Raw genomic sequence first — 23,734 nt, forward strand, 5'->3', positions numbered from 1 at the left:
GAAATGTGCAGTTTACTGATGCTAAGTGACTCAGGGCTGGGGCGAGAATGCATAAGGTCCCATATAACAGAGGAAGGTAAGATAGTGGACCATGATCGGCCAAGGGAGATGCAGAAAAGGTGACCGATAGGGATGGACACTAGACAGAATGGGAAGGGGAAAGTCCAGTGATATTGATGTCCAAGCTGTATTGTAGTGCCATCTACAGTCTCTGTATAGTGCTGCAGGTCTGGTGAGAGGATTAAAACTTTATTTTGAAAATGAACTCCCCATACCAGATATTCCTTAATGTGAGCTAGTCATTTGATTTGATTTATTAGGATCCCCATTAGCAGACACCAATGGCGACAGTTAGTCTTACTGGGGTCCGACGCATAACGAAAAATACATTTCAGACAAAATACTTTACAATTTACATTTCAAAACATTAACATGTAGTGTGTGTGTGCATCTATCAGTTACACATACCTCAGTACAAACACACAACAAGTAGGTCACATGGGGGAGAGGCATTGTGACATCAGGTGTTGCTTTATTTGTGTTTTGAAACCAGGTTTGCTGTTCACTTGCGCTATATAAGATGGAAGAGAGCTCCATGCACTCATGGCTCTTTATAATACTGTAAGTTTACTTGAATTTGTTCTGGACCTGGGGACTGTGAAAAGACCCCTGGTGGCATAAGTGTGTGTGTCAGTGCTGTGTGTAAGTTCACTATGCAAACAATTTGGAATTTCCAACACGTTTCTTATAAAAACAAGAAGTGATGCAGTCAGTCTTTCCTCAACACTTAGCCAAGAGAGACTGGCATTCATAGTATTAATATTAGCCCTCTGATTACAATGAAGAGCAAGACGTGCAGCTCTGTTCTGGGCCAGCTGCAGCTTAACTAGGTATTTTTTTGCAGCACTTGACCATATATGTTAGGCCAATAATCAAGATAAGATTAAGCCATGAGTCTAGATCCTTATGGTGTTCGCTTTAGTGGATTTCTCTAAGAGAATGTCAGTTTCAATTGAAAAGGTAAATATAAATTATAGACATCAACTACATGATATGATCCAACCTACTGAGCTATACCCAAGAAATGAGTGGATAACTGATATAACACTCATGCATCAATTTAAACAGATAAAGAAACAACTCAGGATATATTATTTCATAATGAAATTTACTTCAAATTGATATGGTTTAAGTTTCAGAACAGTCATCACATGACAGTAATTGCTGTCAGGTCAAAGTTCAACAGTCAGAGGTTAACATAACATCCATGCTTGAGTAGCAACTCTGCAGATACTGTATCAAACCATTTGTGAGGAGAAGGTTGAGACACGCAAGGTCACAGTGAACATTTAGGTGGTGTAAAAGCCTTACAATCAGATGGAGCCATGGATCAAGACAGGTCTCTGGTGGGAAATAGGCACCTCATAAGCACACATACTTCCATGATGCCAAGCACATCTTTCCCACAGTCAGAGTCACAGAGCAACCTTGTTTTGGAGGATGGCCTCTGAACTGAAAAGCTGGTGTTCAATATTCTGCAAGGAGAATTCAACTGCAGACTGACATACAAACACAAACAGCTTAACAACAAAACAATGGCCTAATAATTCCCCCATCCCCCATTTAAAATGTTCTATGTCGAAAGTAGGCTACAGAGTTGCAGCCAGGAGATCCACAAGTACGCATTCGCCAATGTTTTTACACTCCCCTAAAAGGCTGCTTGCACTTAGCAAACACATGGGTGGACTAAATTGGGTAATGTTTTATAGGCAACTATGGGATTTTTACTATCAACTAACTAGCCAAAAATAGCATTAGTAGACGAAAAAGTAGCTATCTCCTCTATTGAAAATAAATTGTCATCGCTTTCGTACAAAAGAGGGTTTGCTCTGTTCTCCACGGACCCGATTCATCTCACGTTAGAGTCTTAGGTCGCGACGGTCTTTAGCTATCCATCCTTTGGGTGGGAATTATTGTCATATTTTCTTTACCGCTGCTCCAGCGCACAGCAAACGGTCCCGCTCGCGCACCTCCTCCTGTAGCTTGGCCTCCGTCACGCGCAGCTGGCGGATGGTTGCGTTCATCTCCTTCATCTTAACTTCCATGAGTGCGATGATGTCCCGCTGCTCGTTCAGCTTCCGAAGCAGTTCGGCCGAGGTGGTCCCGGTGGTCAGCGAGTACGCGTGGTCCAGCGGGTTGCTGACAACGCTGTAGTACTGCTGGACAGCGGCCGCGGCGTCCGCAGGGGTTTCGTCGCCCCCGGCCAGGTCAGTGGAGCTGGAGACGACTGCAGTAAAACAGGTCGCGTCACCCTGCGCGGGTGGATTTACAGGTCCGAGGTATTCGCCGTCCGGGCCGATCTGCACCACGATAGGGCCACCAGTAGCAGCTGTGTCGGTGACTGCATCGCTCTGAGCGTTCTCAGCGGCTATCGAAACAACGTTGGTGATGACAATGCTGCCTGGACTAGGGGCTGGAACAGGAGCCGCCACAGACGCTTTCCTGTTCCTGCCCCTTCGGTTCTTGCGTTCATTCACTCCTCTCAGCGGGAAGAGCGTCGGTACTCGAACGGTATAGGTCTTTCTGCCACCGGGAAAGTGTACGCTACAGACGCGGTGTCCCGTAGTGGGTTGGAAGGTACTAAAACAGCCGCTCACCCCGGCCCGGGAGATGTTCTTGAGCCAAATCTCCCTTTGCGTGGTATCCTTTGGAAATGTGTAGAACCGCAGCGCTCTGTCCCGATGAGAGTTGTTGTAGCAGCCAGGGACACAGCAGGTGAATCCAGGCATGTTTATTACAACGAAAATCTGATGACAAGTTTATCTATTGAAGTTGTATCTAATTTATTTTTGTTTCGTTCTTCCTCGCGTTGTTATCAAGCCGATCGGCCTCGAAAGCGGAACTACACGTCCCGCAATGCTTACAACTTCCTGTTTTGTGTCCTAAGCAGGCAGCCCTCAAAAGATGACATTTTGTTTAGTGTTGCGCACATTTAATATATTTTTTAGACGTATTTGTGTATAATGTCTCAGAAGTGTATTATTTTGATGGATGTTTAACTATTGTATCAATTATTACTTCTTTCCAAGCAAGCGTGAATCGGAACTAAGAACAAATAAACTACAAGTCCCAAAATGCATACCGAATATATTTTCCGCTTCGCAAAAATATCATCTCGCGAGTTTTCACTTGAATTTTAAACGCGGGAGCCAACCGCTAAAAGGTAAACACTAGCTAGCAAGCTTAGGATACTATCATACAATAGCACATTAAAACATTGTTTTTCCACATAAAAAGGCGACACTAATCTAACGTATCATGACACCACTCGGTAAAATTGCTTGATTGTGTCAGTCAGTGTATGATATAGCTAACTTTAGCTTAGCTTGGATAGCTTGCTAGGCTAACTCGTTAGCGAAGTTAACTTTAAACACGTTAGTCGCCTCGCTTACTTACTTTCAGAAGTAGTAAGCTATGTGTTTATTTGCATTAACGCTAGCTAGTAAGTACTAAGCCAGTAGTTAGCTAGCTAGTTAATTGACATGCTGACAGCTTTATTTCCAGAATATCGATGACGTTGACTTCTTCTGTTTCGACAGACTGAACGTTATGCCATGGATTCTGTAGATGAGGACGTGTCTGCTCGGATTCTCCTGCAAAATGTAATTCATACGGAGTCCTCCAGGTCCCCAATTACCCGCAGGTAAATCAACACTGTCGAAAAGTGTCACCCACGGTACCTACTACTATATCAACTAAACTTGCTTTGGCTAGCGGTTGTCTACTGTTAGGTTGACAGGCTCTCGCTTGTCGACTGTGATATCTCAATTTTAGTGGAATAAGCCATGTGTGTTATGTCCTCTCTAGTGCCTCCCAGGCTCAGTTCCAGTCCCCGGGGTCCAGAGTCAGACGTAGTATCAGACTAAGGAGGAGTGATGTTGGGGCCCTTACCCCACAGGAGGCCCTCAAACAGAGCATCAAAAAGAAGCTTCGTGAGGTCAGGTTAAGCCGGGTGTATACTACGTGATTTTGGCCCCAATTTGAGCTGTGCCAGACACGTTTTTGAGATCGGAGACAAAATCCCCATGTCCTTGCCTACTCTGGGCGCGCGGACATTACCTACGATCGTTTAATGTGAACGGGTCAGAGACGCAATATGAGGGCTACCGATCCTGTCTTTGAACAGTCCCAGACGTCCCGATATTTTCAAACATGTTTGATTTTATCTGCACAAACTCTGTGTGTAGTGTGACATATGCAACGAGAATATTTGAGAACTGTGATCAGCAAGATGATGACGTTGTATCGCATCACCCAGAACTCTCGAGCAGGAGCGATGACTACTACTAGTATGCGTTTGTACTTGCTAAAGTGTCAATTTGTTACAGCTCTGACAAGCGCTTTACACACAATGTTATTCAATAAAAATGTATTGGCTAGATATTTCAACTCTGTATGGCAAGTGTGAATCCTCACGTCCAAGTGAATAATCTTACGTCCAAGTGAATAATATTGTAGTGTGTGACCCCCCCCCCATCTTTAGTTTGTGCACCACTATGTTGGCAAGACAAACAACTACAGGAAAGACGGTAGTTTAATGTGTGAGGCTCAGTGATGTTAGGATTTTTAAAGTAATGTAGTGTCCGCCCGGCATTACTTTGGATGTCATTCTTTCTGTCCGTTTGTCTGTGTAGGGCAGAGGGACTGTTTTAAACAAGGCTTGTGTTGTGTTGAGTTCATCAGCATTTGTCTTTTTTCTTACAGAGCACTTCCAGGTCTTCCCTGCCAGTGCCACCCAGTAAGAGGCGGACTATATCAGAGGGAGTCAGGAAGATAAACACGCCTGCACCAGCCACAGCCTCACTTCTCTATGACGATGACATCACACCTAGATACCTACTCAGGGGGATCCTGCAGACAGGTGAGTGTTGTCATGTCACAGTGAGAGAGTGGGGTAATATGTATGTTTATTATATGCTCATCATGGGCACATTATGGCCTGTTGTTCAGTGATCTTTGTCTTGTTGCTTTTCTGTCACCTCTCTGATTGGTCAGAGCCGGAGACATCCCTGCTGGTTCAGGACTGGCCAGTCAGGAAGGAGCCAGAGCTGCCCTCCACAAACTCCGGTCTTCACAGCAACCGCCCAAGGTATGCTGACAGAGATGGACGATATCCTCAGAGGTGCACTCAGGACACACAGCCCTCTGCATTATTGGTGTGGTGATGTGTTTGTGCGTTCACACCTTGTTTTTGTGTGTGTCTACTAGTACAGGGCTGTCTGAGTTGGATCTCCCTGACATGACCACCACAGTAAACCTGTCAAATACGGTGAAGGGACTAAGCAGGAAGCGACCACGTCGGAGTCTCAACATAACAGCATTCAACAGGCAGCTTGAACATGGTGAAGGTAAGGTCAAGGTCGGCACTGTACAGTTTGTGCGCATGGTTAAGTTTGTGTGATATCTGTAACTGGAGCATGTTCTGAACGTGTTAGAGAGGGCGTGATTAAGCATACTGGTTAACTGCTCTATATGAGAAGATATTTTCTGTTCGGCTCATTTTGCCCCACTGACAATCCCACTTTTCATGGTTTCAGGTTTAAATCAAATACAATTTTATTTGTCACATGCGGCAAATACAACGGGTGTAGACTTTACCGTGAAATGTTTGCTTACGAGCCCTTCCCAACGATGCAGAGTTAAAAAAGAATAATGCAAATAGTAACACAAGAGGAATAAAATACACAACAATGGAACTACAGTTGAAGTCGGAAGTTTACATACACTTAGGTTGGAGTCATTAAAACTAGTTTTTCAACCACTCCACAAATTGCTTGTTAACAAACTATCGTTTTGGCAAGTTGGTTAGGACATCTACTTTGTGCATGACACAAGTAATTTTTCCAACAATTGTTTACAGACAGATTATTTCACTTATAATTCACTGTATCACAATTCCAGTTGGTCAGAAGTTTACATACACTAAGTTGACTGTGCCTTTAAACAGCTTAGAAAATTCCAGAAAAGGATGCCATGGCTTTAGAAGCTTCTGATAGGCTAATTGACATCATTTGAGTCAATTGGAGGTGTACCTGTGGATGTATTTCAAGGCCTACCTTCAAACTCAGTGCCTCTTTGCTTGACATCATGGGAAAATCAAAATAAATCAGCCAAGACCTCAGATTTTTTTTTTTGGACTTCCACAAGTCTGGTCATCCTTGGGAGCAATTTCCAAACGCCTGAAGGTACCACGTTCATCTGTACAAACAATAGTACGTAAGTATAAACACCATGGGACCACGCAGCCGTCATACCGCTCAGGAAGGAGGACGCGTTCTGTCTCCTAGAGATTAACGTACTTGGTGCGAAAAATGCAAATCAATCCCAGAACAACAGCAAAATACCTTGTGAAGATGCTGGAGGAAACAGGTACAAAAGTATCTATATCCACAGTAAAACAAGTCCTATATCGACATTACCTGAAAGGCCGCTCAGCAAGGAAGAAGCCACTGCTCCAAAACCGCCTTAAAAAAGCCAGACTACGGTTTGCAACTGCACATGGGGACAAAGATCGTACTTTTTGGAGAAATGTCCTCTGGTCTGATGAAACAAAAATAGAACTGTTTGGCCATAGTGACCATTGTTATGTATGGAGGAAAAGGGGAGTAACTTGCAAGCCGAAGAACACCATCCCAACCGTGAAGCACGGGGGTGGTTTGCTGCAGGAGGGACTGGTACACTTCACAAAATAGATGGCATCATGAGGAAGGAAAATGATGTGGATATATTGAAGCAACATCTCAAGACATCAGTCAGGAAGTTAAAGCTTGGTCGCAAATGGGTCTTCCAAATGGACAATGACCCCAAGCATACTTCCAAAGTTGTGGCAAAATGGCATAAGGACAACAAAGTCAAGGTATTGGAGTGGCCATCACAAAGCCCTGACCTCAATCCTATAGAAAATCTGTGGGCAGAACTGAAAAAGCGTGTGCGAGCAAGGAGGCCTACAAACCTGACTCAGTTACACAAGCTCTGTCAGGAGGAATGGGCCAAAATTCACCCAACTTATTGTGGGAAGCTTGTGGAAGGCTACCCAAAACGTTTGACCCAAGTTAAACAATTTAAAGGCAATGCTACCAAATACTAATTGAGTGTATGTAAACTTCTGACCCACTGGGAATGTGATGAAAGAAATAAAAGCTGAAATAAATCATTCTCTCTACTATTATTCTGACATTTCACATTCTTAAAATAGTGGTGATCATAACTGACCTAAGACAGGGAATTTTTACTAGGATTAAATGTCAGGAATTGTGAAAAACTGAGTTTAAATGTATTTGGCTAAGGTGTATGTAAACTTCTCACTTCAACTGTATATACAGGGAGTACCAGTACCAGATCAATGTGCAGGGGTATGAGGTATTTTAGGTAGATACTGTATGTACATGAATAATAATAATATGCCATTTAGCAGACGCTTTTATCCAAAGCGACTTAGTCATGCGTGCATACATATGGGAAACCCACACCTTAGACAAGCGCCGTGCTCTACCAGCTGAGCTACAGAGGACCAGGCAGGGTAAAATGACTAGGCATCATAATAGATAATAATAATAATAAGAGTAAAATAAAGAACAGAGTAGCAGCAGCATATGATGTGTGTGTGTAGTATTGTGAGTGCATATAGTCACTGCAAGAAAGGATCAATGCAGATAGTCTGTGTAACCATTAATTAACTATTTAGCAGTCTAATGGCTATTTTAGCAGTATTATGGCTTGGGGGTAGAAGCTGTCTTGGAGCATGTTGGTTAAGAGTCTGATTATGGATGTATTCGCTTTCTGATAGAATTTTATGTTTGTGGATTCCTTATTTGCAGACGGAGAGGGTGAAGGTGGCACTGCAACAGAAAAATACCTCTCATCCCAGTCTTCTGCCTCTCCAAGGTAAAGAGCTGCAAATGGGAAACATTTATGCTCTCTCATTGAATTTCAGTAGTGAATGTCAGAAATGTAACTGAGGGTGTTTTCTCACACATTTTGTAGCTCTATCACCCTCTCTCTGAAAACACCCTTTGTGGACGTTCGGACTGAGAAAATGGGGATTTCAAAGGAAGGTAGCAAATCGTAAAAAAATTAGCATTGAGGAGTTTGACAAGGCCCTACAGAATCGACAGGTGGCGATGGGTGGAAACACTGGTAAGCCCCTTCCTCTGCATCCTCTCATCCTATCCCATTTATTCCCCCTTATATCTCTGCTTGTCTTTTGTTCTGTGTATTATATTGTTTGATATGTACTTAAATTATCTGGAACAATATGAGATTGAGACTCTTATTTAAGACCACATTTTGTGTGAATAGTAGAACTTAAACCTAGTTCTTCCACCTATTTCTCTTCCCACGCCCACCTCTCTCTCCCTGTTTTTCAGAGCTGAGTGTTAGGGAGGATCAGCAGGGTCTCAGTGAGACTGTTCGGTCCGAGGGGTTCACCTTGGGACTCAGTGACCTCACCGCCCCTGACATCACCCATGACATAATCACCAGCAACACGGCGCTCTACGCCCTGCCTGTTGACACAGCGACAACCTTCACTATCGCCACGCAGGACAAAGACACCATCACAGGAACACAGATCCAGCGAGAAATGGGAGGAATGAAGGATGAGGAGGAGAATGATATGGAGGAGGTTGGGGAACAAAAGGAGTATGAGATGGAAGTAGACAACAAAGATGGAGAGGATTTGGCTGGAGATGCTGGGCAGAGAGAGGAGTCCAAATCACAGACAGAAGAAGTAGACGAGGTAGCTGACTCCCGGACAGAAGAAGTAGAAAAGGTAGCTGACTCCTGGACAGAAGAGGAAGCGGTAGCTGAATCTCGGACAGAAGAAGAAGGATAGCTGAATCTCAGACAGAAGAAGAGGTAGCTGAATCTCAGACAGAAGAAGAGGTGGCTGAATCTCAGACAGAAGAAGATGTAGCTGAATCTCAGACAGAAGAAGAAGAAGAGATGGTTAAATCTCAGACAGAAGAAGAGGTAGTTGAATCTCAGACAGAAGAGAGGAGATGGCTGAATCTCAGACAGAAGATGTAGCTGAATCTCAGACAGAAGAAGAAGAAGAAGAAGAAGAAGAAGAAGAAGAAATGGTTAAATCTCAGACAGAAGAAGAGGTAGCTGCATCTCAGACAGAAGAAGAGATGGCTGAATCTCAGGCCGAAGAAGAGGTATCTGAATCTCAGACAGAGAAGAAGAAGAGATGGCTGAACCTCAGACAGAAGATGTAGCAGATGATGGGGAGCAGGTATTTGAAGAAGGGCAGGAAAAAGGTTTGACATCACAGAGTTTAGCACACGATGCGATGCACATCAGTCGGAGAGCTTATTGCTCAGAGGGTGGAGTCAAGGTTGCTGGAGTGATGGAAGGAGGGAGGGGCTACAAGAGCATGGGAGCAGAGCTCCATCCTACAGAGACTGGTGAGTCAGGATGGTGATGAGAGCGCGATGTGATAATGAAATATGTGACATTGGCCGACGTGGACAGTATTCCACTTGGCTCAAATACTGCTTGTCAACAAGACTGTTCAGTGTTTTTGAAGTTTGAAAAATAATCTTAGTGGGTCTATTCTATTATTTAATATAGTATTTGTGAGACTGTTTTATTGATGTCTTTGTGTGTGTGTTTGTAGGGTGGGCAGGCAGAAGGTCAGAGGGGGACACTGCTGGTGAGTGGCACAGCGGGCCGGAGGTGGGAGCTAGTGAGAGCGCCAATCCCCGCACAGTAACCCTTAGCAGTGCCCCTCCCTCCCCGTTGCCCCAGGAAGATGAGCTGGAAGGTTTCAGTAGAACAGGCACCAGCCCTGGCAATGAGGAGATGGAGAACTCCATGCCTCCCTTAGAGATTACCCTTGAACCTGAGAACAACGCCCCTCACAGCAGCACGTCATCCCTGCACCCCATCACTGCCCAGAGCCCAGCTGACCATGAGGACTGGGATGATGTGGAAGAGGAGGATGGTATCCAGTGTGAAGGTTAGATCCACAATTGCGCACAATTGGCCCAGCGTCGTCCAGGGTAGGGGAGGGAATGGCCGGCAGGGATGTAGCTCAGTTGGTAGAGCATGGCGTTTGCAACGCCAGGGTTGTGGGTTCGATTCCCATGGGGGGCCAGTATGAAAAAAATATATATAAAAAATAATGTATGCACTCACTAACTGTAAGTCGCTCTGGATAAGAGCGTCTGCTAAATGACTTAAATGTAAATATGCTGTGATGACTAACCCTTTCTTTCCTACAGAGCTGTCTATGAAGACACCTGCGTTTGTCAGAGAGAAGAGGAATGCTCTGCCCATTGACCCCCTGGCCACACCCACTGTTCTCAAAAACCTTCAACCAAGGCAAGTCGCACACAAAGACATGCAATCATTTTAGTAGTAGTACTGTGTGTTTATACGTGTGCTAGCTTGTGCAAGCTTGTGACCTAATCTGTTGTGTTTTGGGGCCTCAGTGTTTCAGCTGGTGCTGCAGCTGCGTTGAAGCCCAAAGCGGTGAGGGGAAAGCGGGCTGGATCAGCCAAGAAGGACCCTGGTCTCCCTAAGAGCTACATCATGAGCGTGTTCAAACACTTCGCCAAGACCAAGGTGTCTACAGATGTCTACCCTGTCCTAAAGGAGATGTAAGAGACTAGACCCATCTTAGGAAAAAGTGCTTATGTTCATTCACTTACACATTAAGTGATATATACATTTAGTGATGTAACTGTCTGTTTTCAGACAGGAAAACATCAGAATGCAACTGTTATTTTATAATTGATGTTAAATTAATTGACGTACGTATTAGTGACAGAATAGAGGACTTACTTAAAGATAATGTATTGATTGATGAATGCATGTATGTATAAAATGGATTTGCCAGAATGGAGCGCTACTTTGACCGACTAGCTGATGACTTGGAGACGTTTGCTGCTCACGCCAAGAGGAAGACCATTGAGGTGGAGGACGTAGAGCTGCTGATGCGGAGGTTTGTGTATAGCTCTGGTTTCATCAGCTGTTTAAGTGTACAGTATGTACTATAATCTCCTTGTCGTGTGTGTGCGGTGCATTCGTCTTTCTCTAACTCTGTTTTTCTCTCCAGACAGGGGTTTGTGACTGATAGCATGCCGGTGAATGTGTTGATAGAGAAATATCTCCCAATGGAATCCCGAAAGCTCCTCATTCCTGTGGCAACAAGTGGTAACTACGTCATTCCCAAACCGAGGAGAAAATGATTGGCCTATATTGAGAATGATCAGCCCAAATCATACTGTTGTGGGCTGATGTTGTATATTTGATTGAATATCTATTAACAGCTGTTCATTTATTATTTGTAGACGCTCATTCAAACACATCCAGGACAAGACCATGTAACCTGGTGTAAATGTGTTGTATTTGTTTGAAGATGGCATTGTGTCTTTTGTTTGTCAAATATCACTGCAATAAAATTGATTTGATTTAATCAGTAGTCTGGTCTAGCGTTGCGTTGGCATTTGTAAGGGCCTTTGGATGAGAAAGGAGACTGGAGTTGAAGCCCTGAGGTTAGCAAGTGCACTTTCTAACCATCAGAGAAACCTGAAAGACACAACCAATACAAGCACTATAGTTTGTAGACACTAATCTAATGCCCTCTGTCCTCATGCTGACCCCCAGTTTTCACAATCGACCCAGCTAATCACATTACAGTCTGAATAAAAAAATAACATTCAAACGGTCGCATTCGATACTCTGTGGTGTAATCATTACGCCGATTCTGTTGCAAAACGTTTAGTAACAAACCCTTTACTCCAAACGGAAAATGCAAACGGACGTTTCTATTGGAAAAATGCAGGTAGGCCCGTTTCGTTCGTTCTGTTTGGTTCTTGGTAAACGGTCAGCTTTCGGGCAGTAGCTCAGTAATCCGTTTGTAGCCCCCCACCGCAGTAAACATAAATATTATTTCGGGGAAGCTCCCAAGCCATCAAGACTCACGCCGTTCGATAGGCAATGGGCTCTCCGCAACACTTCCACCGCCGCGTCTGATGAGAAGCAGTCTGCCTTGTCCAAAGCGGAAAAGTAGCTAGCTAGCTACCGTCGGAGTCTTACAGTGAGCTAAATACCACGCTATATGTAAATTGAGCAAATTTGCTAACGAATTAGATAGGATTACGAGTAGAATCAGGTTTTTAGATACAGAAACTACAGTTATGCTGATGGACTGCCTCTTCTCATTTTGTCTGTATAACGTTAGTTGCATTGTGTCCTGCTACCATGTACCCTAAGGCAAGGAGTCGATAACAATGATGTACATATGTCTATGTTTAATAAAGCTGAATTGCTGATTGTCAGTTGATAAAAATAAAAATAAACTTGAGTTGTCTCTTACCACTAAACTTCCTGGTTTTGAATATATGAAAACATTAATTATCAGCCAATCAGCTGTCCCCTCTGTCTTCCTCTCAGAAGGGCACTTGTTAGACTTGTGTGAGAATAAACTTATTGGAGAGGGGAGGTGAAGGCTCAGTGATTTATGAAAATATTTAGAAAATGATTGTCTAGGATTTATGACTCATCATTACAATTGACTTGTATATAATGTAAAATATTACAATAGCTTTTGGTTGATAGACAAGTCTGAGAGCGCTCACTTGTACATCATCTCAGAGGTAATTCACCTCCGAGAGAGTGCTCTCAATAGGCCTACTTGCAGGGGACTTAGCGAATTGGGGGCCCGTTTAAAAAATGCTGTTGAGGGGCCCCACTAACCCCAAATTGGAGAAGAAAAAAATGATTGTGGGGGGTAGAGGCAGTTTATAAGGTAAAGGTAGAGGAGTGAAAGTATATGCTGTATTTGTTCTTTAATTCCAGAATGGCAATTTAGCTAGCGAGCTTACTGTTCCTAACTAATTTGTCCTGGGATATAAACATTGGGTTGTTGTTTTACCTGAAATGCACAAGGTCCTCTACTCCGACAATTAATCCACAGATAAAAGTGTAAATTGATCTCCTTTCTAGTAATCGCTCCTCCTTCAGGCTTCTTCTTCTTGTTTGGATTTTATATTTCGGTTGGCAACCAACTTTAAGGTGCATTACCACCACCAACTGGACTGGAGTGTGGACCTCAGTTCAACTTTCAATCACCCACGTGGGTACATGCTCCTAAAAACCAATGAGGAGATGGGAGAGGCGGGACCTGCAAAGCGTTAAGCGTCACAAATTGAACCAAGTTCTATTTTAGCGCCTGGCTACGCAGACGCGCGCCAGCGGTGTGGGTGCAATGATTGAATAACATGAATGTGTACATTTACTTTGCAACGCGGGCGGTGTGGTCAGCATGAAGGTTACTGCTCAGTCTGTCAAAGTCGACAGTTTTTTCTTGATTTCATGAAGTGCAATGCGGCATACCAATGAGGCAACTTTAGCTCTATTTTTGTATCTGAAAACAAGCAATTCTACTCGTAAACCATATCTAATTCGTTAGCTACCTTGCTTAATTTACATGTAGCGTGGCATTTAACTCGCTGTCAGTCAATCGTGCTAGCTGGTTGGACGCGGCACTGCTGTAGGCAGACTGCTTCTCCTCAAACGCGGCGGTGAACGCATTGCTGAGAGCCCATTGGCTATCGAACGGCCAATGGCGTGGGTCTTGATGGCTTGGGAGATTCGGCTCCTCCTAGAAACCAGTCCGGGCGTTGCTCAGATGGGCGTGACTGGAATTTTGTCTCTCGGACAACACTGCGCAGACGCATCAGGACAACTTCGTGTAGAAAGACGGATGCTGGGCGAACGCGAATACCTAATTTGAAACCTCGAAAAGTATACTGAAGACAGAATACAGAAGTATGAATAAATTGAGAATACAGAAGTGTGAATAAATTGAGAGTCTTGCTCTGATACCATGAAGTTTTGACCTGAATGTGAATGGTGAGTCTCGCTGCCACGGATTAAACGGCACCGGGAGTCCGACGGAGGCGGGGGACGTCATCACATCAGCAGGTACACGGACATCGCCTCCTAGCACTCGGCGGATCAAAAGTCATCGAGCTAAGCGAAGGTACTGTAGCTGACCACCAAAATATATCCTAGTCACAATAGTGGTTATAAAGAGCTCATCGATTTTCAAAATCCTTATCCAGGACCCCTGGGCTTCTGCCTCCCCAGCCACTGGTTAGTTCATGTTAGCTAACAAGCTAACCTATCTATACTGAACAAAAATAAACGCTACTTTTTCACAGAGTTACAGTTAATATAAGGAAATCAGTCAATTAAAATAAAAGAGGACCTAATCTATGAATTTCACATGACTGGGAATACAGATATGCATCTGTTGGTCACAGATACTTTAAAGAAAAAGGTAGCGGTGTGGATCAGAAAACCAGTCAGTATCTGGTGTGACCACCATTTCCCTCATGCAGCACGACACATCTCCTTCACATAGAGTTGATAAGGCTGGTGATTGTGGCCTGTGGAATGTTGTCCCACTCCTCTTCAATGGCTGTGCGAAGTTGCTGGATATTGGCGGGAACTGGAATACGCTGTCGTACACATCGTTCCAGAGCATCCCAAACATGCTCAATGGGTGACATGTCTGGTGAGTATGTAGGCCATAGAAGAACTGGGACATTTTCAGCTTCCAGGAATTGTGTACAGTTCCTTGCCATTATCATGCTGAAACATGAGGTGATGTCGGCGGATGAATGGCACGACAATGGGCCTCAGGATCTCGTCACGATATCTCTGTGCATTCAAATTGCCATCGATAAAATGCTATTGCGTTTGTTGTCCGTAGTCTATGCCTGCCCATACCATAACCCCATCGCCACCATGGGGCACTCTGTTCACAACGTTGATATCACCAACCCGCTTGCCCACACAACGCCTTACACGTACGGCCAAATTCTCTAAAATGACTTTGGAGGCGGCTTATGGTAGAGAAATGAACATTACATTTTCTGGCAACAGCTCTGGTGGACATTCCTGCAGTCAGCATGCCAATTGCATGCTCCCTCAACTTGAGACATCTGTGGCATTGTTGTGACAACAGAACATTTTAAGTGGCCTTTTATTGTCCCCAGCACAAGGTGCACCTGTGTAATGATCGTGCTGTTTGATCAGCTTCTTGATATGCCACACCTGTCAGGTGGATGGATTATCTTGGAAAAGGATAAATCCTCACTAACAGGGATTTAAACAAATTTGTGCCCAGAATTTGAGAGAAATATGCTTTTTGTGCGTATGAAAGATTTCTGGGATCTTCTATTTCAGCTCATGAAACATGGGACCAACACTTACAAGTTGCGTTTATATTTTTGTTCAGTGTATATATTGTTCTGCCTAGCCCTTGATCATGACTCTCAGTTCCATTACACATAATAAGAGTCATTGGACGAAGGCGTCTTCTGTAGGGGGGAGTTTTGTTAAGATCCCCGTCGCTCGGTCTGAACATTAACATGCATCGCTTGCGGTAAGGTTTTGGAAGCATATGAACCTTATCTTTCATATCAGCGAGAAATAATTTTCAGAAAACAAAAGGTTACATTTATACAGACCTTGATAGGGTTAGTGTTCCCACACTGCCATATCTCCATGTTACAGCGCTTGTTTACGGAAAACAAACTGAAGACAAAAGGCGACCACCTGTGCTAATTAACAATCTAGCATGCTCCGGACACCTGTGTGTAAGCATAACTTGAAGTGTAGTGGAAGTGTAGGATGGAAGCACCCATACAGTGGGGGAAAAAAGTATTTAGTCAGCCACCAATTGTGCATGTTCTCCAACTTAAAAAGATGAGAGAGGCCTGTAATTTTCATCATAGGTACACGTCAACTATGACAGACAAAACGAGAAAAAAAAATCCAGAAAATCACATTGTAGGATTTTTAATGAATTTATTTGCAAATTATGGTGGAAAATAAGTATTTGGTCAATAACAAAAGTTTCTCAATACTTTGTTATATACCCTTTGTTGGCAATGACACAGGTCAAACGTTTTCTGTAAGTCTTCACAAGGTTTTCACACACTGTTGCTGGTATTTTGGCCCATTCCTCCATGCAGATCTCCTCTAGAGCAGTGATGTTTTGGGGCTGTCGCTGGGCAACACGGACTTTCAACTCCCTCCAAAGATTTTCTATGGGGTTGAGATCTGGAGACTGGCTAGGCCACTCCAGGACCTTGAAATGCTTCTTACGAAGCCACTCCTTCGTTGCCCGGGTGGTGTGTTTGGGATCATTGTCATGCTGAAAGACCCAGCCACGTTTCATCTTCAATGCCCTTGCTGATGGAAGGAGGTTTTTCACTCAAAATCTCACGATACATGGCCCCATTCATTCTTTCCTTTACACGGATCAGTCGTCCTGGTCCCTTTGCAGAAAAACAGGCCCAAAGCATGATGTTTCCACACCCCATGCTTCACAGTAGGTATGGTGTTCTTTGGATGCAACTCAGCATTCTTTGTCCTCCAAACACGACGAGTTGAGTTTTTACCAAAAAGTTCAATTTTGGTTTCATCTGACCATATGACATTCTCCCAATCCTCTTCTGGATCATCCAAATGCACTCTAGCAAACTTCAGACGGGCCTGGACATGTACTGGCTTAAGCAGGGGGCAACGGCTTGCACTGCAGGATTTGAGTCCCTGGCGGCGTAGTGTGTTACTGATGGTAGGCTTTGTTACTTTGGTCCCAGCTCTCTGCAGGTCATTCACTAGGTCCCCCCCTGTGGTTCTGGGATTTTTGCTCACCGTTCTTGTGATCATTTTGACCCCACGGGTGTGAGATCTTGCGTGGGAGCCCCAGATCGAGGGAGATTATCAGTGGTCTTGTATGTCTTCCATTTCCTAATAATTGCTCCCACAGTTGATTTCTTCAAACCAAGCTGCTTACCTATTGCAGATTCAGTCTTCCCAGCCTGGTGCAGGTCTACAATTTTGTTTCTGGTGTCCTTTGACAGCTCTTTGGTCTTGGCCATAGTGGAGTTTGGAGTGTGACTGTTTGAGGTTGTGGACAGGTGTCTTTTATACTGATAACAAGTTCAAACAGGTGCCATTAATACAGGTAACGAGTGGAGGACAGAGGAGCCTCTTAAAGAAGAAGTTACAGGTCTGTGAGAGCCAGAAATCTTGCTTGTTTGTAGGTGACCAAATACTTATTTTCCACCATAATTTGCAAATAAATTCATAAAAAATCCTACAATGTGATTTTCTGGATTTTCTTTCCTCAATTCGTCTGTCATAGTTGTTATGTACCTATGATGAAAATTACAGGCCTCTCTCATCTTTTTAAGTGGGAGAAATTGCACAATTGGTGGCTGACTAAATACTTTTTTTCCCCACTGTAGCTGTATGGAACTGTGCAAAACTGCTACAGTAAGTGTATCTTCTTTATTTGAAGGATTGTTTCTCGCTGATGAGAGATAATGGCCATATCGCAAGTGATGATTTGATGTTTCTAAATGGTAAAACACAGCGTCGGGGTTGTAGTTCATACGAAGCAGTCATGGGGGAAGCTAATGGCTGAGAACTGTAGGGAGTTAGAGAGCTATGGTTCTGCTTATCTCACACGTCTTTGCTGTTCTGTTGTGTAAACTACTCGGCTATCAGCCATAAAACCATAGGTATGAATATCGTATTGTTTTCAAGAATAAGTTTAAACTAACCTGATATTGGCGACACTATCTTCGTTCTGGATTCGGCCAAACTTATCTTTTAAAATGTCCAGTTGCAGGTGGTGCGTTTTGAAGTAATCCAACAATGTGTATGCCGCCATCTTGTCTATTTCAAATCTTCTCTCATTGATCGAAACATGAGTGTCATCATGACATGCGACACTTTGGAGTGGACCCATCTGTCTCAATCATAACCAGGTTCGTTGAAAAATCTCTGGCAACGTTTTGTATAGGCAAACCTGTAACTCCCAGTAATGGATACCAAAAATCTTTGGTTAAATCACATCTGGTGTAACAACCTGTAGCTAATGTGTAGATAGTTGGACAGAGGAGCAGCTAGTTGTGGACGTTACTGGTTATATAACAAGTTCATAATCGAGCAATACATGTAAAATTAAAACAACGCTTAGTCTCTTCAATGTATATAATAATAATAATAATAATAATAATAATTCTAAAACATTTTCTCTGTGTTGCCAGGCAACAGCATACAGCAGACGCTCCCTCTGTGAGAGAAGAGTGGTGGGAGTAGGACGACGTTGGGATGCTTGCGTGTCTGTGTGGTGCAGACCAGACATACAGTGGAGAGGAGTGGCAGCAATGTTGCCTGGTGTTGGTGTGTTTGGCACAGGGAGTACGGCACGGGTGCTAGTTCCATTGCTGCGGGGGGAAGGGTTTGAGGTACGCGCGCTCTGGGGGAGGAGCGAGGAGGAGGCATGCGCCCTGGCGCAGGAGCTGGGCATTCCGTTTCACACCAGCCAATCGGACGATGTCTTATTGCACCCTGATGTTGACCTTGTCTGCATCTACATCTCACCCCCACTCACACGGCAGATTGCAGTCAAAGCCCTGGGTAAGACAACACAAATACATGCATGCACGCTTGTACACACACACAGTTGGGTTTTCCTGCCCTGTGGGAGAGCGTGGGTAATCAATCCCAGTGTTTACACCACAAACGTTGGCACAATGCCTACACAACACTCAGGCAACATACAGAATACTCATAGCACACAAACACTTGACGAGGCCATAGGGAAGCAATGCTTCCACAAACTTACATAAACAGTACAGTCTCTGATGAACACTGATAATCGGTGCATTCCTCTTCTAATCTGTCTGGACTCATACCTCCCATACATCCCTCCCCCCATCTCTCTCTCTCCATGGCTGAGGCTCTCTCTTTTCCTCTTTCTCACTACCTCCCTTCTCTTAGTCTCTATTGAGCCCTCTCTGTCTATCACTGTATTCTGATTGATTTACAATAGTTGGCTATACGCTTTAACTGAATCGTGAGTTTTGAGGTACTGGTAGGTTATGATGTCAGAGGAGGTGAATTGACTGTCTTATCTGGGTGAATTCCTGAGCGTTGACCTCATCTTCCTGCTTTAGTTCCTGCTTCCTGAGAGTGTCTCCACCAACCGGAAGGTCCCTCCCTGCTCTGGGGGAGGGACGTGCTGTTTGCGTGTGTGTGTGCGTGCGGCAGAGGGGTCTGGACAGTATGTACTTCCTCCTGTGTCCGGTCGAATAGTGGACTCCCTGTGTTGGGTGGGGCTTTAAGGTCAGGGCTGAGGTTATATTTGCATAGAGACACACACACACACACACACAGTTAATAGATGGTGCCAAAACCTACATACACACATGGTGGTTGTTGAAGCATAGAGGCATTTTCAGGAACACCTCTTTCCTCTCTCTCTCTCTCTCTCTCTCTCTCTCTCTCTCTCTCGTAGGGATAGGTAAGAATGTGGTATGTGAGAAGGCTGCTACCGCTGTGGACGCGTTCAAGATGGTGACTGCGGCGCGGTACTACCCCCAGTTGCTGAGCATTGTGGGTAATGCTCTGCGCTTCCTCCCAGCGTTCGTAGCAATGCGGCAGCTGCTGGCGGAGGGATACGTGGGTGAGCTGCAGGTGTGTGACGCCCGTGTCTATGGCCCCAGTCTGCTCGACCAATCATACGGCTGGACCTGCGAGGAGCTAATGGGGGGTGGCGGGCTCCACACGGTTGGCTCTACCCTCGTGGACCTGCTGAGTCACCTGACGGGAGCACGGGCGATGCGGGTGCACGGCCTTCTCCGGACGTTCGTGCGGCAGAATGGAGCGATCCGCGGGATCCGCCGCGTCACCAGCGATGACTTCTGTTTCTTCCAGATGCTGATGGGAGGGTCTCATTCTGGTAGCGGGGCGGGGACTGGGACTGGGTCAGGAGTGTGCTGCACTGTGACTCTGAACTTCAACATGCCGGGGGCCTTCGTCCACGAGGTGATGGTTGTTGGTTCAGCAGGGAGGCTGATTGCCAGGGGGACAGAGCTGTACGGGCAGCGCAATGGAGGGAACGGGGAGGAGCTGCTGCTAGGGGACAGCGGAGGGACGGGACAAGAGGTCAAGGATGTCCCCCTGCCACACCTGCGGGGGCTAGGCTCCATGGTTACAGCTCTAAAATATGCTTTCCAGGCACAGGAGGAGCGTCGGTCATGGGCGCAGGGGCCGGTTGCCATGGCGTCAACGTTTGAGGATGGGCTGTACGTGCAGACGGTGGTGGAGGCGGTGAAACGGTCAAGCCGCAGCGGAGAGTGGGAAAGTGTGGAGGTCATGACACAGGAACCAGATCCCAACCAAAACCTGTGTGAGGCGCTGCAGAGAAACAAGAACTGAGTACTCATATTTATATACACACACACACCTACACATACTAATATAAATGACCTACAGACAGCCTCTATGGCCTGTCCTGAGGAGACTGTCCCCTATCAACCACTACCCTCCCCTGCAAGAACCCACAGCCAGGCAGACTGGTGGGCACACCTTCTACTGGAACAGAACTACTGGATGTGAACTCTTCTCAGCAGAGTTGTTGTGTGTGTGCATGCCTGTGTGCGTTTTGAAATATTCCCAGCCAATCCGGCCCTAGTTCACCACATTCCTGTCAAATCAGTGATCACCTTGAAGGAGGACGTGTTAAGTATTCACACTATAGTTTCTCACTGTGCCTCACTACTTCTGCTGATGTAAGAAATGTTTGTTGGAGTTTACATACATGTCATAGATTAAATGTAGGATTATCTCTTACACAAATGTGTATTATGCACATAAACATATATAGTTATTTTTAAAGAGTAACTTACTAACTCAAGAATTTCATTTTAAAAAACTAACTTTTTACGAGAAGATGCGTATCATCATCAGACTGCCCTCACAGCAGAGTTACTCATGCAAACCCCCTTGACTTTCAGTTAGTTCTTATTTGATGTATGTCTTCTTTTTTTTTATCAGTAAGATATTGATTGTTGATCCCATTTTCCATATCAGCATTTCCTGCACTGATAAAATGCTACTACACCCGCTGTGTCTGTGGTAACCGGACAGCTTGTGTGCAAGCCTGTGAATAGAATGTGTCTGACTATATGGTGGAAAGACTGTACTGTATTTATTTCATTTTTACTTTTGTGTTTTACTAAGAAAAGGCTGTATGTTTTTTATTTCAGTAGTATGTGTTCAGCAAGTGGAAATGTGTCTGATAAGCTATAAGAGGTTTGTTGATGGATATTTATAGTTTGTGTTTTAAGTTTTTATAATTTCAGTTTTACTTGGTGTTATCACTGTTACCCGTGTAGCTCAGTTGGTAGAGCATGGCGCTTGCAATGCCAGGGTTGTGGGTTCGATTCCCACAGGGGACCAGTATGAAAATGTATGCACTCACTAACAGTAAGTCGCTCTGGATAAGAGCGTCTGCTAAATGAGTAAAATGTCAAATGTACACACTACCTATGATTTTGTTTTCAGTGGAGGGGACAGAGGCTGTGAAAACGTACCGCACTCACGTTACTTCCCAAGTTAATAAATATCTCACTGTCATATTGCTGCCTCTCCTTGAGTGTGTTTAAATTGACTCAGAATTTAGGCTTTTCAAAAATTACAGGTAAAATGTAAATGTCTTCCAGTTGTGTAAAGTCATCCATACAACATAATGTTAATTGAATGATAGCTCCAATCTTCCCCTAGGAATTGGGGTCTCGTTCAAATGTTGGATGTACAATTAAAGACAGCCCAAAAGTGCACTGCATCACTATGTAGCTAATTTAGACGGGATAGGGGTTTCAATCCTCTGCTTCAGCCTTTCGATGAAGAGCGCCAATACAATAGGTGGCAGCAAAACGCATGTTAGTGTGTCCTTTTCCAGCGGTCAAGCAACTTGCAACCACTGAGGTATAATGCCAGGCATACGCTAGACGATTTTGTCAGGAATTCGCCATGTTTTCGCCGTCCCAGACACATTTTCATGATTGGGGTCAAATCCTCTGAACTTCGGCTAGGATCAGTACATCTGGGACTCGCGTAGTTTGAGCGGGTCAAGGACGCACCGATGATAGCTGTTCTGTTCTCCAGACCCCTGTCAGATGTCCCGAAAATGTTCTGACATGTAAGAAATGTTGGTTGTGCATCTTGTAGCATAAGCAGTGCTATGACGCGATTGGGCAAGGATTGCTGCCAATACGCATTCAGCATGTGACACCAAAATCAAAGACAAGAGTATGAAGATAGGCTAAAACTGCGTATCCAATAGAAATCCCTGATCACACTTGTAGGCGATGTCATGGCGACGTCGGCTAGCTAAGCGCATGTGCAGAAATACGTCATCGGGTCTAACCGTCGTCTCGCGCCGAACTGCGTCAAATAAAAAAAAATGTCAAATCAAAGGCACTCCTTCGATATAAAGTGTTTTTTGACGAAAATGAAAACGTTTCATTTAGTTACTTTCACGAGTTTGGAGTAATAACATGTTCAACTACTTAAGACATTGGCTCGAATCTAGTTTGTGCCTATAGATTTCGAGAAAATTAACAACTAAGGAATAATTTTTCACTTATTTCATTGACTTCTCAAACCCCGTACCCGGCCTGGTCTACCTAGTCTGCTTCGCAAGAGTTCCCGGAAGTCTCACGTTGCGTCTCTGGGTTTAGAAACTGTGCCAAAATGATGGCAAAGATGACAGCAACAACAACATGGACCGAGATAAATCGTAGACAAATTGCTGGAGCAGTGGCGTGAATGCAGCTGTCTTTTCAATGGGCGAGTTCGTTTTACATTGCCCGGTGCCCTGGTTGTGCGGGCATTTGAATATGTTAGACCTGCCCAACCCTGTTGCTGGAGACTACCGTCCTGTAGGTTTTTGCGCCAACCCTAATCTAGCACACCTGATTCTAATAATTAGCAGGTTGATGAGATGAATCAGGTTAGTAACACCTGGGGTTGGAGCGAAAACCTGCAGGAGGGTATCTCTCCAGGAACACGGTTGGGCAACCCTGTGTTAGACCATACCATTGGTCCTTAAGTGAAATCTCCACTCACCTGGGCACCGGGCCATGCAAAATGAACTCCACCAATATTACATATGCGTCCTACCATGACACAAACCCAAAATATAATTTCATATTGTCATTATTATTTAATATCAAGTCCATATTCTGCACTTCCGTCTCTTTTTTGATGTTTCTGCACATAATAATGTGCACACTAATAAAGCAGCTCACTGTTTGTGTGTCAGCATTTTTCCCCTACACAACTGAGAAAAGCAGGGCAGGATCAACAAGTTGTTAAGATTTTAGAAGTGGTGTAGTGTCATAGCCAGGAAGATGTTTGGGGGTGGGGAGTGCTGTGATTTTCTTTGCATATATACAGTATCAGTCAAAAGTTTGGACACACCTACTCATTCCAGGGTTATTCTTTATTTTTACTATTTTCTACATTGTAGAATAATAGTGAAGACATCAACTATGAAATAACACATATGGAATCATGTAGTAACCAAAAAAGTTTTAAACAAATCAACATTTATTTTATATTTGAGATTCTTCAAATAGTCACCCTATGCCTTGGCAAGAACAGCTCAAATAAGCAAAGAGAAAGAGAGTCCATCAGTACTTTAAGACATGAAGGTCAGTCAATACGGAAAATGTCAAGAACTTTGAAAGTTTCTTCAAGTGCAGTCGCAAAAACCATCAAGCACTATGATGAAACTGGCTTTCATGAGGACCACCACAGGAATGGAAACCCACAGTTACCTCTGCTG

General features: G+C 44.3%; 4 protein-coding genes across 9 annotated transcripts; 3 read left to right on the plus strand and 1 right to left on the minus strand.

Moving 5' to 3' along the window:
* Positions 1-1,149: 1,149 nt before the first annotated feature.
* Positions 1,150-3,036, minus strand: thap11 (THAP domain containing 11). Its single transcript, XM_041850052.2, has one exon. It carries the CDS (start codon positions 2,787-2,789, stop codon positions 1,977-1,979), a length of 813 nt encoding a protein of 270 aa, XP_041705986.2. The 5' UTR covers positions 2,790-3,036; the 3' UTR covers positions 1,150-1,976.
* LOC121540908 (centromere protein T) lies at positions 2,687-8,518 on the plus strand. 3 transcript variants are annotated; one of them, XM_041850048.2, is made up of 9 exons: positions 2,687-2,775; positions 3,600-3,703; positions 3,868-3,997; positions 4,765-4,921; positions 5,056-5,149; positions 5,269-5,408; positions 7,878-7,944; positions 8,044-8,196; positions 8,427-8,518. In XM_041850048.2, exons 2-8 carry the CDS (start codon positions 3,615-3,617, stop codon positions 8,126-8,128), a joined length of 762 nt encoding a protein of 253 aa, XP_041705982.2. In that variant the 5' UTR covers positions 2,687-2,775; positions 3,600-3,614; the 3' UTR covers positions 8,129-8,196; positions 8,427-8,518. The 3 variants fall into 3 exon arrangements, with proteins under 3 accessions (XP_041705982.2, XP_041705985.2, XP_041705983.2); XM_041850051.2 differs by lacking the exon at positions 2,687-2,775 and adding an exon at positions 3,134-3,223; XM_041850049.2 differs by lacking the exon at positions 2,687-2,775 and adding an exon at positions 3,246-3,331.
* Positions 8,519-9,250: 732 nt separating this feature from the next.
* Positions 9,251-11,488, plus strand: LOC123481965 (centromere protein T-like). Its single transcript, XM_045207931.1, has 6 exons — positions 9,251-9,467; positions 9,680-10,021; positions 10,287-10,386; positions 10,497-10,664; positions 10,904-11,008; positions 11,123-11,488. The coding sequence occupies exons 1-6, from the start codon at positions 9,251-9,253 to the stop codon at positions 11,253-11,255; spliced, it is 1,065 nt and encodes a 354-aa protein (XP_045063866.1). The 3' UTR covers positions 11,256-11,488.
* Positions 11,489-13,708: 2,220 nt separating this feature from the next.
* Positions 13,709-21,344, plus strand: gfod2 (glucose-fructose oxidoreductase domain containing 2). Of its 4 annotated transcripts, XM_045207932.1 has the most exons (4): positions 13,709-14,053; positions 17,717-17,861; positions 18,144-18,516; positions 19,397-21,344. In XM_045207932.1, the coding sequence occupies exons 3-4, from the start codon at positions 18,264-18,266 to the stop codon at positions 20,317-20,319; spliced, it is 1,176 nt and encodes a 391-aa protein (XP_045063867.1). In that variant the 5' UTR covers positions 13,709-14,053; positions 17,717-17,861; positions 18,144-18,263; the 3' UTR covers positions 20,320-21,344. The 4 variants fall into 4 exon arrangements, with proteins under 4 accessions (XP_045063867.1, XP_041715626.2, XP_041715627.2 ...); XM_041859692.2 differs by lacking the exon at positions 17,717-17,861; XM_041859693.2 differs by lacking the exon at positions 17,717-17,861 and having other exon boundaries at positions 13,709-13,995.
* The last annotated feature ends 2,390 nt before the right edge of the window (positions 21,345-23,734 follow it).

The sequence above is a fragment of the Coregonus clupeaformis genome, chromosome 26, assembly GCF_020615455.1.
Source record: "Coregonus clupeaformis isolate EN_2021a chromosome 26, ASM2061545v1, whole genome shotgun sequence".
Taxonomy (NCBI): Eukaryota; Metazoa; Chordata; class Actinopteri; order Salmoniformes; family Salmonidae; genus Coregonus; species Coregonus clupeaformis.

Excerpts from the sequence above, each read along its gene's own strand:
- thap11 (XM_041850052.2), bottom strand. The coding sequence starts at position 2,789 with ATGCCTGGATTCACCTGCTGTGTCCCTGGCTGCTACAACAACTCTCAT.
- LOC121540908 (XM_041850048.2), top strand. The coding sequence starts at position 3,615 with ATGGATTCTGTAGATGAGGACGTGTCTGCTCGGATTCTCCTGCAAAAT. Across the intron at positions 3,704-3,867 it reads AGGTCCCCAATTACCCGCAG|TGCCTCCCAGGCTCAGTTCC; the intron begins GTAAATCAACAC and ends TGTCCTCTCTAG. Across the intron at positions 4,922-5,055 it reads CAGGGGGATCCTGCAGACAG|AGCCGGAGACATCCCTGCTG; the intron begins GTGAGTGTTGTC and ends CTGATTGGTCAG.
- LOC123481965 (XM_045207931.1), top strand. The coding sequence starts at position 9,251 with ATGGCTGAACCTCAGACAGAAGATGTAGCAGATGATGGGGAGCAGGTA. Across the intron at positions 10,022-10,286 it reads GGATGGTATCCAGTGTGAAG|AGCTGTCTATGAAGACACCT; the intron begins GTTAGATCCACA and ends TCTTTCCTACAG. Across the intron at positions 10,387-10,496 it reads CTCAAAAACCTTCAACCAAG|TGTTTCAGCTGGTGCTGCAG; the intron begins GCAAGTCGCACA and ends TTGGGGCCTCAG.
- gfod2 (XM_045207932.1), top strand. The coding sequence starts at position 18,264 with ATGTTGCCTGGTGTTGGTGTGTTTGGCACAGGGAGTACGGCACGGGTG. Across the intron at positions 18,517-19,396 it reads GATTGCAGTCAAAGCCCTGG|GGATAGGTAAGAATGTGGTA; the intron begins GTAAGACAACAC and ends TCTCTCTCGTAG.